Source organism: Penaeus chinensis, chromosome 10, assembly GCF_019202785.1.
Source record: "Penaeus chinensis breed Huanghai No. 1 chromosome 10, ASM1920278v2, whole genome shotgun sequence".
NCBI classification, from domain to species: Eukaryota; Metazoa; Arthropoda; class Malacostraca; order Decapoda; family Penaeidae; genus Penaeus; species Penaeus chinensis.
Window position 1 is genome coordinate 34,249,645 of NC_061828.1, and position 10,000 is coordinate 34,259,644.

The following is a 10,000-nucleotide window of genomic DNA, read 5'->3' on the forward strand; positions in this document are numbered from 1 at the left end:
TGTGGGTTTAATTTATTTATTTATTTATTTATTTTTTTACACATACATGGCTCCACAAGTACCAAGTACCTTTTCCTTGATTTTCTAAAATATTTTCTAGTATCTAATATTGCTGTTAGTAATATCACTATAATAATTATAATGTTTATAATAAAAATGACAGCATCGATGTCGATTGCATTAGTAAAAAAGACATTTTCCCCACAAACTCAAGGAAAGGTGAAATCAGGTGAGGTCACAAGGTCTACTAATTGATCTCTTTCTGTCTAAGGACTTGCTGAGACATTTCACAAAACAATATTACAGTGAGCACTTTTTCCTGGGGTTAACATTGAATTGCCAGGGAGGTCTAGCTGTTTTATGGCAGAGCAAGTAAGCTATAGATGATTTGAAGTGTATGGAATTATATGTGTAGGTTATACAAATAATAGTCTACATCCTATGGAAAGGACTTGGGCTGCCATGGCTTTTGTTATTTATAGTGAGTCATGGAGCCAACTGTATTATGTCAAAATATTCAAAAAGATACAAGAATAAGTGTAAGATTAATTATATCTGCCCAGCTTCATATCTTGTCATTTATAGTACCAGGATATGAGCTATCCATGAGCTTACATGACCAGTGGGAAGCCAGTAACAACAATTTGCTATTATCCCCCCCAATTTTATTCATGCCCCATCATAGTTGTCAAAAGTAGTAAAATATGAAGATCCATGCTTGAATATTGTTGTCTTATGAAATAAGAAAATAATACTTTAAGTTAAATTTTGAGTGTAGGGTTTCTTCATAAATTACCTGGTCAATAGGTGCTCTAAAATCTGCATCAGTTTTCATTATTGTCTCACTGTACAGATTACATGAGATTCTGTTGCCACAGTCCAGAGAATTAATAGCTATGCATTGGCAGTCATGGAAGCCCCACATGCTAGTCTTTCTACGTCAAGAATTGCTGTCAAGTGTCCCTGACCAAATTCTCAGCTAATATGGAGAACGATGAGTAAGGAAATAGATGTTATTTCCTAAAGTTGATAAAGCCAACTTTTATTTTTTTGCCATCTAAACTCTGTGCTCCACTAACTTCTCATTATAAATGAATGAGAGCTGTAAAACTATGCTTATACAACTACTTGCATAAATGGGTGCTGGTGGCTGATCTTAGTGTTGTTTAACACATTTTGAGTATGTTCCTCCTTAAAGTATTTCATTCTCAAAATGTTAATTAAACCTATCTGAAAAATTTTCCCACTTCTCTATACACACATCTCTTATTTTCTTCTTCAAGGTTAATTTGAATAGAATGGGGAAACCTGTATAGTGAAAGTAACACAAGCTTTGGTGTTCTAGATATAATATTGCTCTGAAATTTATTTCTGAATGATCTGTATTATATGCACAAGGGTTATTACTTTATGATTTTAGTATATTGCACAAGCTTAATTAAGCATATTTCTGCTGAAGGTAACTTTTTTTTTTTTTTTTTTTTTTTTTTTTTTTTTTTTTTTTTTTTTTTTTTCCCTATGGATTCTTTAGCTGTCCTATCTGTTTACCCATTCGCCCCATGTGGCAAGAATACGTGCCATGCCCACTGTAATACATGTTTATTTATTGTATTTACACATAGATGGCTCTACAAGTTCTTAATCACCAAATAGCCAGTTATTAGAAACTACCTATTTCACCTGTTTTCCCTTTTCTTTCACACTTAGAAAGGGTCTTTTGTATCATTTCATTGTCTAAAATATTTTAATGACAAATTGATAATAATAACATCAATAACAATACTAACAGTATCAATAGCAATGCTATAAATTTTCCCGCCAATTCAAGGAATGGGGAAATCAGGATCGGTAACTAGGGCCTACTGATAGACTCCTTGCCGGCTGAGCACATGTGGAGCCATCTGTATGTAACAAAACTGACCAAAAACAATAGGGGACAGAACATAAATCCGGGGCGAATGGGTTAAGATTCCTTCCTAACTTGGATTAGGTGACATGTGAATGCAACACTTATTTATCATAATGTGCCAAAACATTGTCTTGCATATAAGCTGTAAATAGATGGAAGAGCATAAAAATATATGTATTGATGCTTAATTTAAACAAAGCAGTAACAGTTTATTTTAAGACACTGAATTACTTTCATGAATCTCAATGAATTATCTCTGTTATCTCTGTAATATGATATATATACATATATGTCATCATTCAGCATTTTCCTTTTGTCATTCAATCTTTAGCAATGAGTGCGGGATGACCAGCTGGTTGCGAGGGTCACCCCTGCGCACGTCGCTGGGCCGGCGTCGTGCTCCGTCCCCTCTCCACGATGTTGACCCTGCGGCTGCGTTCCACTCATTCATTAAACACTGGCAGCAAACATGTGAAATCTTTGCCAGAACCCAGCTGAGGGGACAGGTAATTTACTGTTTGGGAGAGGAATGATCTGGGGCCTCTTTTGGCCATTATTGTTATGATTTTATTATTGTTTTTTTCTGTGGTTGGCTTTATCTTGTGTATGCCGTATAGTCACCACTTAAAGTATATGAATGATAGATGATAAACTCATTTGATTTTTTAAACTGTTTTTTGTAGTTAATGAAGTTATTAAATACTTGATAATTCCAGATTCATTCTTGCATCTTGTCATTAATGGGTTACAGGCATGTGTTGATGACGTCACTGCTGTCATCAACCACCTTGCACAGATGGTCACACTTCTGCTGGTGGACTTACGGCAGATAATGGCTCACAACACACGTACTCAGAATGGTATTGGTCAGAAAAATAACAATGGCAACGAAGTGAAAAATACAACGCATTCTCCTGAAGGTAGTAAAGACTCTAACAACCAACATGCATCTTTGCCAGCAGAAAATCCTCCTCATACTCCAATCTTTGACCACTTCCTGGGGGAAGAAATTCTTGACAAAGTTCTCACTTGGAGCCTCAATACTGGGGAATTTGTGAATCCCCTCAAGTTGGAACAATTAAAGGTATGGACTTTACCTTGTGTCGTTTAAAAAAAATTAAATTATTTGATTGATTGAAGTGTTGGACTTCCCTCCAGTTTTATTTTGTATATAAAAGTAATATCTTATCACTTTGATTATAAATGTTTTTTTTTTTTTTTTTTAATTAACATTACAGGTTCATGAGCAATTACTTAGCCACTCAAGGCAAGAAATACTTGTGTACAAGCCCATCATCCGTCCGTTGCTCCGACTCTTGGCTGCGTGTGGAGGTTGTGTCCCAGTTGAAGTGGAGAAACGTTTGGTTGTGCTTCTAAATCAACTGTGTGTCTCACTTATGCATAATCACCAGCTTCTAGATTTCTTTTTCCAGTTCTCCAATGATCAAGGACCTACCAAGTTAGTGCATATCTATATCATATTATCTTCACATTTTTATATTATGTACATCTTTGTTAGGAGTTGCACCTATGTTTTCCAATCACTGGATAATTTTTTCCTACCTTTTTCAGGTTCATGATCTTTTCACTATTACTGCCATTTGTTCATCGTGAAGGAGGCATTGGACAGCAGGCAAGAGATGCTCTGCTTCTCTGTATGGCTCTCTCTGCTTCACATACCTCTGTGGGCCAATATATTGCACAGCATTCTAATTTTTGTCCTGTAAGTTCATTACTTTTTTATGTATTACTGGCAAGTATATTTGCAATTATCTTTATTTATTAACATTTGTGAATATACAGTTAAAGTAGTCAATAATTTCTGTTCACAGGTTTTAGCTGCTGGTCTCAGTGGCCTCTATTCTACGTTACCACGTACTTTGACTATTGAGTCAGATGGTTGGCATCGCCTAAGTCCAGAGGACATAAGTGATATTTCTCAACTACAGTTGTTCCTGAATTCTCTAGAATTTTGCAATGCAGTTGTACAGGTTAGTTACCTTTTTGTATCTCAAAACTTCATTTATGTTATGTACAGTACCAGAAGTACACTTTATATACCTTTCCCTTTCAAAAGAGTTTATTTTTGTTTAGTATATTGTTATATTGATATATGATAATGTTTACTGATTAAATACAGTGTGATTAATGTCTGTTGATATTTTTATATAACAATATCAGTGCACTTCATCATTTTTCATATAACTATTATTGGGAAAAAGTATACTGTCTTTCTCTTGAACTTATACAGGTTGCTCATCCGTTAGTAAGGGAACAGTTAGTGGAGTTCTTGTATCAAGGATTCCTTGTTCCTGTGTTGGGGCCTGCGCTACACCAGGTCAGTGATTTCTTGCACTTGATATACTTGATTTAAGCACCAGTAATTTGTATATGTTAGTCACCAGTAATGGCCTAGTGAGAGATAATTGGGGATACATTTTTATTACTTTGCCATTTGTGATTCATGCTGCTTAAAAGTTTGTCATTCAAGTTAATATTTGTTTTGTTGTCATTTGTTTTCTTTGTTCGTATGTGTTGCTTATGCTGGCAAGAGCAATACTTGGAAGTAGCCAGTATTACTTGAAGATGTGCAGATTGTTTGTAAAAGTCAAATGTTTTTTTATAAGTAGTCTACTGTTGGGATGTAAGGACATTTGCACCAAGGAAAGCATGCAAAATTAATTCATCTAGATTTTTTTTTTCTTTCTTTTACAGTTGATAAAGTGTTCCCATAATTTTAAAAACTTGTGTATTATGTTTTTGGACCTTTCCTTCATTTTCCATGCTTAGTTAAACCATTTCCGTTCCCTACTACTATTTGACATGTATTATGCGATTCAACCATGAAACCCATTCTTTGTTATAAAAAAAGAAATGTATTCAAGATTCTTTTGTAGGCAAGGTGATAGGAATGTATTCCAAAGAATGCAGGGCAGAAAGTCTTGTACTAAAGAAAAAAAAAAAAAAAAGCAGTTCATTGGGCTGTAGGATTTTGTCATTTTTATTTGCCTAAGAGTCTAGCATTTCAATTGTAAGGCAATATTTGTATTTGCTTTTAGTGATCAAAGTAAACTTGGCAATTGCTTGAGTTCTAGATTTGATGCAGGTTTTTCCTTGAAGTGCTTTTTGAAAATTTGTTATGGACTGTATAATAAATTGAGAAGGGTTCTTTTCTTTTGGCTTCTCTTTTCCATTAGAATGTATAGCCTTTTCTTGTCATCTCTAGAGTTACCTTAAGTGTTTGGGTCTTTTGTATGGGTAAATTAAAGCGGCATCTGTTCTTATTTGCTTCTTTGGGCCTTTCCACGACTTGGTACCAACTGTGGGCCTTCACAGGGTGGCGCAGTCAATGGGGATATCAGCGCTCACAACTCTCCTGTTTTTCTGGTCAGTATTTCTGGCTGCTAGTGTGCATGGTCTGTCACCTTGAACTAGGTTATAGTTTAAGGTACGCCTCTTTGTATAAGATGCTAATTTAAGCTTTAATTTTTAAGTTTTGATATTATACCCTCTGATTTGGGCTGATACAAAGGTCATCCCCACTAAGTGAGTAGAGGTTATATGATTGTGTGTACACAAGTACATAAAATTGTTTTATTTATAAGTAGTGAAAAGCATTTTCTCTGTGCATGAGGTTTAATGTTTTCATAGTCACAATCTTTTTGAAAAGCAGATGATTCTTGATTTATATAATTTTATGTAAAGGCATTCCCTGATAGCAGAAAAAAACTGTACTTTAGCTTAATGTTTATTTACAACAGTATCAGTGCTGTTAGGGCTCCCCATGCCCTCTTTTTTATAGCTCAAGGCAAAGTATACTCCTTTTATTGAGCTGAAAAAATGTGTCACATCATGATTTCCTGATAGCAGAATGACTATGTAAAAGTTGAAGTTTATTTTTTTTATATAGTTAGCTAATGAAAGAATATGGTTGTGAAATTATGCAGTCTAGTTAGGCAATTTCAGGCATTCTGTTGCTATGCATCTCTGTTCCTGTGTGTTAAATTTACAAACTTATGACGAAGGAACTGGAAAGCATTATCTGTATATATGAATGCAACTTTCCTGGATTGTATGATGTATGATACTTTGTAGAACACTGTCAGAACATGCAAAGCTTCAAGGCAATCTAAGGAAACTTTTGCCTTCCATTGAATGGTTAGGTGTCCACTGCATTTTCAAATTTTCCAGCCAAAAAAATGCTCAGATCTCTTTAGGTTGGTACTTAGCAACTCTTCTTGATGCTCCAACCACCACAGACTGTGAAATGCATTGATGCTGCATTGCACATGATAGTGAGAGGATGTGGGTTATTATTATGTCAACTAGCAAGAAAAGGCTTGTATTCTTGCCCAGAGGAGCCAGAAATGTAGATGAAGCAAGTATGTGAATTTAAGATAATATGCAAAATCCAACAATATACCTCAGAGTGAAACTCCATTCTATAAATACTAGTGCGTAGATTTCTCAGTATTTGTCTCTTAGATGAGTTTGTCTGCAACATCTAGGATCCCAGGGTATAGATTTATAGGATTGAACTTCACCTTTGTCTGAACTCTGAACCTGTAGATATTCTTAGAATAGCTGCTTTGCTCTTAGTTGTGCACCCACAGATATCCTTCACCAACATTTTAGACTCCCTTAGGGAATAAATTTGTGGTTTTCTTAAAGTGGTGTATCTGGCAGCTAGCATGATATATCCACTCTCCATCTTTTTCCTTGAGGCACCAATCTGGGGTGGTAGGAGTTTCAGGTGGAATAACCATGTCCCATTGTAATGAGATCTGAACATTTTGTAAGCTAGTAAACTTTTTGGGACACTCGGCCACACATAGGAAGATTCCAGCTGACTATCCTTGAGCACTCCATAAATTGTTAGATTGAAGATATGATGATTAACCCATTGCTGATGGGGTCTTGTAATGGGTTTTATTTTGTGAAATATATTTACATAAATAGCTCTACAGGTACTCAGCTACAGTTAATAGGCTTACATGACCTGACCTGATTTTCTCTTTCTTTGAGTGTTGGAGAAAAGTTCTTTAGCTGACACGATTCATATTGATGCTGTTACTGTTATTATTGCCATTATGATTATCATAATATTAAAAATACTAATGGCAATATAAGATAAAGAAAAGTATTTTCAGAAATCAAGGAGAATGGTAAGGACCAGACTCAGGGGTGACTAAGCACTTGTAGAAGCATCTATGCGTACAGACAGTTAATAAAATGAACTCACAGGGAGCATAGCATGTATGTACCTGCCATGCCCTGCAGTAATGGGTTAAGATTTTGAGAGTAGGTCATAGTCTATAACCACCATTATTATGGTGCTTATTATTTGCATTTATGTATATAACCTTTTTTGGAAATGTAACTGAAATAATCAAGAATTGTCTGCATTAAGGTTTGATATATTTAAATGCTGTGTTAGTGTACACCATACCTAAAGATTTTTTTAGAAATACAAATATTTAAAAAGTGAGCAGTTATACATTTAGTGTATATTTGCATCATGATACAGATATATACAAAATTTGCAATGGCAGTTATATTTTAAGAATTATTCTTTATTCAAAGATGAGATGGTCTGTATTTCTTTGTTAAGTTGTTCATATTTTGTGTGTGGCAGCATTCCTAGTTACCTTAACTGTCCCAGCTCTTCCTACCCACCCATGCTATCCAAGGCTGGACAGAAGCCTACCTAATGCTAATACTGTGTCATCAGATATAAATGAAAAGAGGATACCTGACCCATCTTCTTCAGCTGACATGACTTTGTTCATGCTGACCTAATTCATCCTGCTCTTTAATATCCCCTCCTATTAACCAAGTTTGTCCTGCTCTAGCTAAGCCTTAACCTGACTAAACCCACCTCACTAACTCCAAAGCCCACTTATGTGCTGCATGGCCATTAATTTGGAATTAGAGTATGTCAAATAATGATAGTTTTAAAATTTTCTGTATAGGAATTTAAGCATAAACTTTGATAAGAAACATTCTTTCCCCACAAATTCAGTTTATTTTTTGGTTAACTTTTTTGACTGATACTTGAGGCAAACATTGTACATGTAAGTTTATGTGAATAGTCATTTCTTTTATAAATGTTTTTAAAAAGTAGTGTTACTCATTTTATCATTTTTTTGGGACCAGTCTGTTGTTGGTGAAGTTGTTGCAGCCACTGCATACGTAGAGCTGTGTTTACGAACAGTAACCGAGCCAGAGCTGAGGAGGGTATTCCTGGCCTTCCTCCTCACTTCTCCCAAAAATCCAGCCTTGGAACCTCCAATCATAACTATACTCATCTCAAGATTACACTCGCCAAATACAGTAAGTCTTTTGATTTGTGTGTGTGCGTGTGTGAGTGTGCGTGTGCGTGTGTGTGTGCGTGTGTGTGTGTGTGTACATATGTGTGTGTGTGTGCACTTTCTATATTGCCATTTCATTTTCAGTTGGGATTACATAAATTACTACTGAGAGCATTTGGATTGAAATATCTGAGAATTCTTGCCTATTTAGTTGATTATATGCATAGCATTAATGGATTTTTGTTTAATGTTTTTCTCAAGGGATTTAATAATTATTATCTTTTTCAGCAACTGTGCCTGGTTACTCTTAGTCTGTTTTGGACTTTAGTGGAACTGAACTGTGAAGACTTAATGATAGCACTTGTTTTCCAATATCTTACTCCTTGCACACATGTTATGCTGTCACAGAGGTCACGCCTTACACAACCCCCACACCCTGGAGCCCATGCATCGCATAGGCTTTTGCAACTCATGCCTGCTGTATGCCAGGTACTGTCCAGTTCACCTTTAACCCATTTGCCCCAGATTTCTGTTCTGTTCCCTGTAGTTTTTTGTGAATGTTGTTACATACAGATGGCTCTACATGTGCTTCAGTTGGCAAGGTCATCTCCTCATTCCTTGAATTGGCGGGAAAATGTGATTTTCTTTTTAATACAGTTGACATCGATACTGTTATTATTGTTATTGATGTTATCATTATTAAATTGTTACTGAAATCTCGATAACATATAAGACAACGAAATAATGCAAAAGACCCTTTCCAAAAGTTGAGGAAAAGGGTAAACAGGTGAAATATGTAGGACCAATAACCGACTCCTTGGTGACTAAGCAGTTGTAGAGCCTTCTATGTGTAATTACAATAAATAAACTTGTATTACATTGGGCATGGCAAGTATTCTTGCCATATGGGGCAATTGGGTTAATCTTATAAGATTAAAGGTGAAGAATATATTAAATTGTCATACATTTTCACTTGATGATATCTTATATATGAAAGAAGAATAAGAAAAAAAAAAGTAATATGTACTTGCTAAGATCTGTTTAGTCTCATTAGTAAATTAGTTTCCTATAGAATATGTTCAGAGAAGGAAAGAAAAGCCAGTTTCCATTATTAATTTTTTTCTTGTTATGTTTTGCAGGTTGAAACCCAGCCGAAGAAACCTGAGAGTGGAGACTCCTCTCAAACACCGCAAACATCACTATCACCTCAGCCATCACCAACGACTTTAACAGTGCCACAACATCATCGATCACTCTCTAACACATCATCTTGCTCATCAGAAAGTGACTCAGTCTTTGAACAGCAGACCCCGTATTCTGACTACCTACAAGATGCCCGTTCAAGAATAGAAGCAGGGACTATTGCCTGTGGCTGTTGGGTATGGAGGTATGATGGTCTTAGTCCTACTCCAACTCAAGCTATGGAGATGTTGGATGTGGCACGCGCTAACCCACCTGTATTATATTCTAAGCCACGTGCCCACTCTGACCCAGTACCAGTTCATTCTTCAGACTTGCCACAAGCAGAGGCCAAAGTTCGAAGTGTAAGTCTACCCTCAGCTATGGGTAGTAGAGAGAAAGGGGATAGTAATGAAACAAGACCAGTGGTTAATGGTATATGTGATAATCATAACAATGATGCAAGAGGGGCACACCATGCAGCTGCAGCAGCAAGAGGTGTTGAGAGAGCTGCTGGGGTTGGAGGTGAAGAGGAGAACCTTGACTCTCTTGGAGAAAGCAGTGGATATGAAAGCTTCAACATTAGGGCATCTCGAGACTC

At 36.0% G+C, this 10,000-nt stretch overlaps 1 protein-coding gene across 6 annotated transcripts in view; it reads left to right on the forward strand.

Moving 5' to 3' along the window:
* LOC125029649 (FHF complex subunit HOOK interacting protein 1B-like) overlaps window positions 1-10,000 on the forward strand; it is a 24,021-nt gene that overhangs the window by 4,365 nt on the left and 9,656 nt on the right. The window contains exons 2-13 of one of the 6 annotated variants that reach the window (XM_047619656.1): window positions 854-998; window positions 2,241-2,415; window positions 2,661-2,769; window positions 2,869-2,993; window positions 3,148-3,368; window positions 3,482-3,632; window positions 3,742-3,900; window positions 4,161-4,247; window positions 5,246-5,296; window positions 8,066-8,242; window positions 8,509-8,709; window positions 9,360-10,000. The exon at window positions 9,360-10,000 is cut by the window's right edge and continues 286 nt beyond it. In XM_047619656.1, coding sequence (XP_047475612.1) covers window positions 985-998; window positions 2,241-2,415; window positions 2,661-2,769; window positions 2,869-2,993; window positions 3,148-3,368; window positions 3,482-3,632; window positions 3,742-3,900; window positions 4,161-4,247; window positions 5,246-5,296; window positions 8,066-8,242; window positions 8,509-8,709; window positions 9,360-10,000 — 2,111 coding nt within the window. In that variant the 5' untranslated portion in view covers window positions 854-984. Of the gene's footprint in view, window positions 1-853; window positions 999-2,240; window positions 2,416-2,660; window positions 2,994-3,147; window positions 3,369-3,481; window positions 3,633-3,741; window positions 3,901-4,160; window positions 4,248-5,245; window positions 5,297-8,065; window positions 8,243-8,508; window positions 8,710-9,359 lie in introns of all 6 variants that reach the window. The other 5 variants (XM_047619658.1, XM_047619653.1, XM_047619659.1 and 2 more) reach the window with 5 other exon arrangements.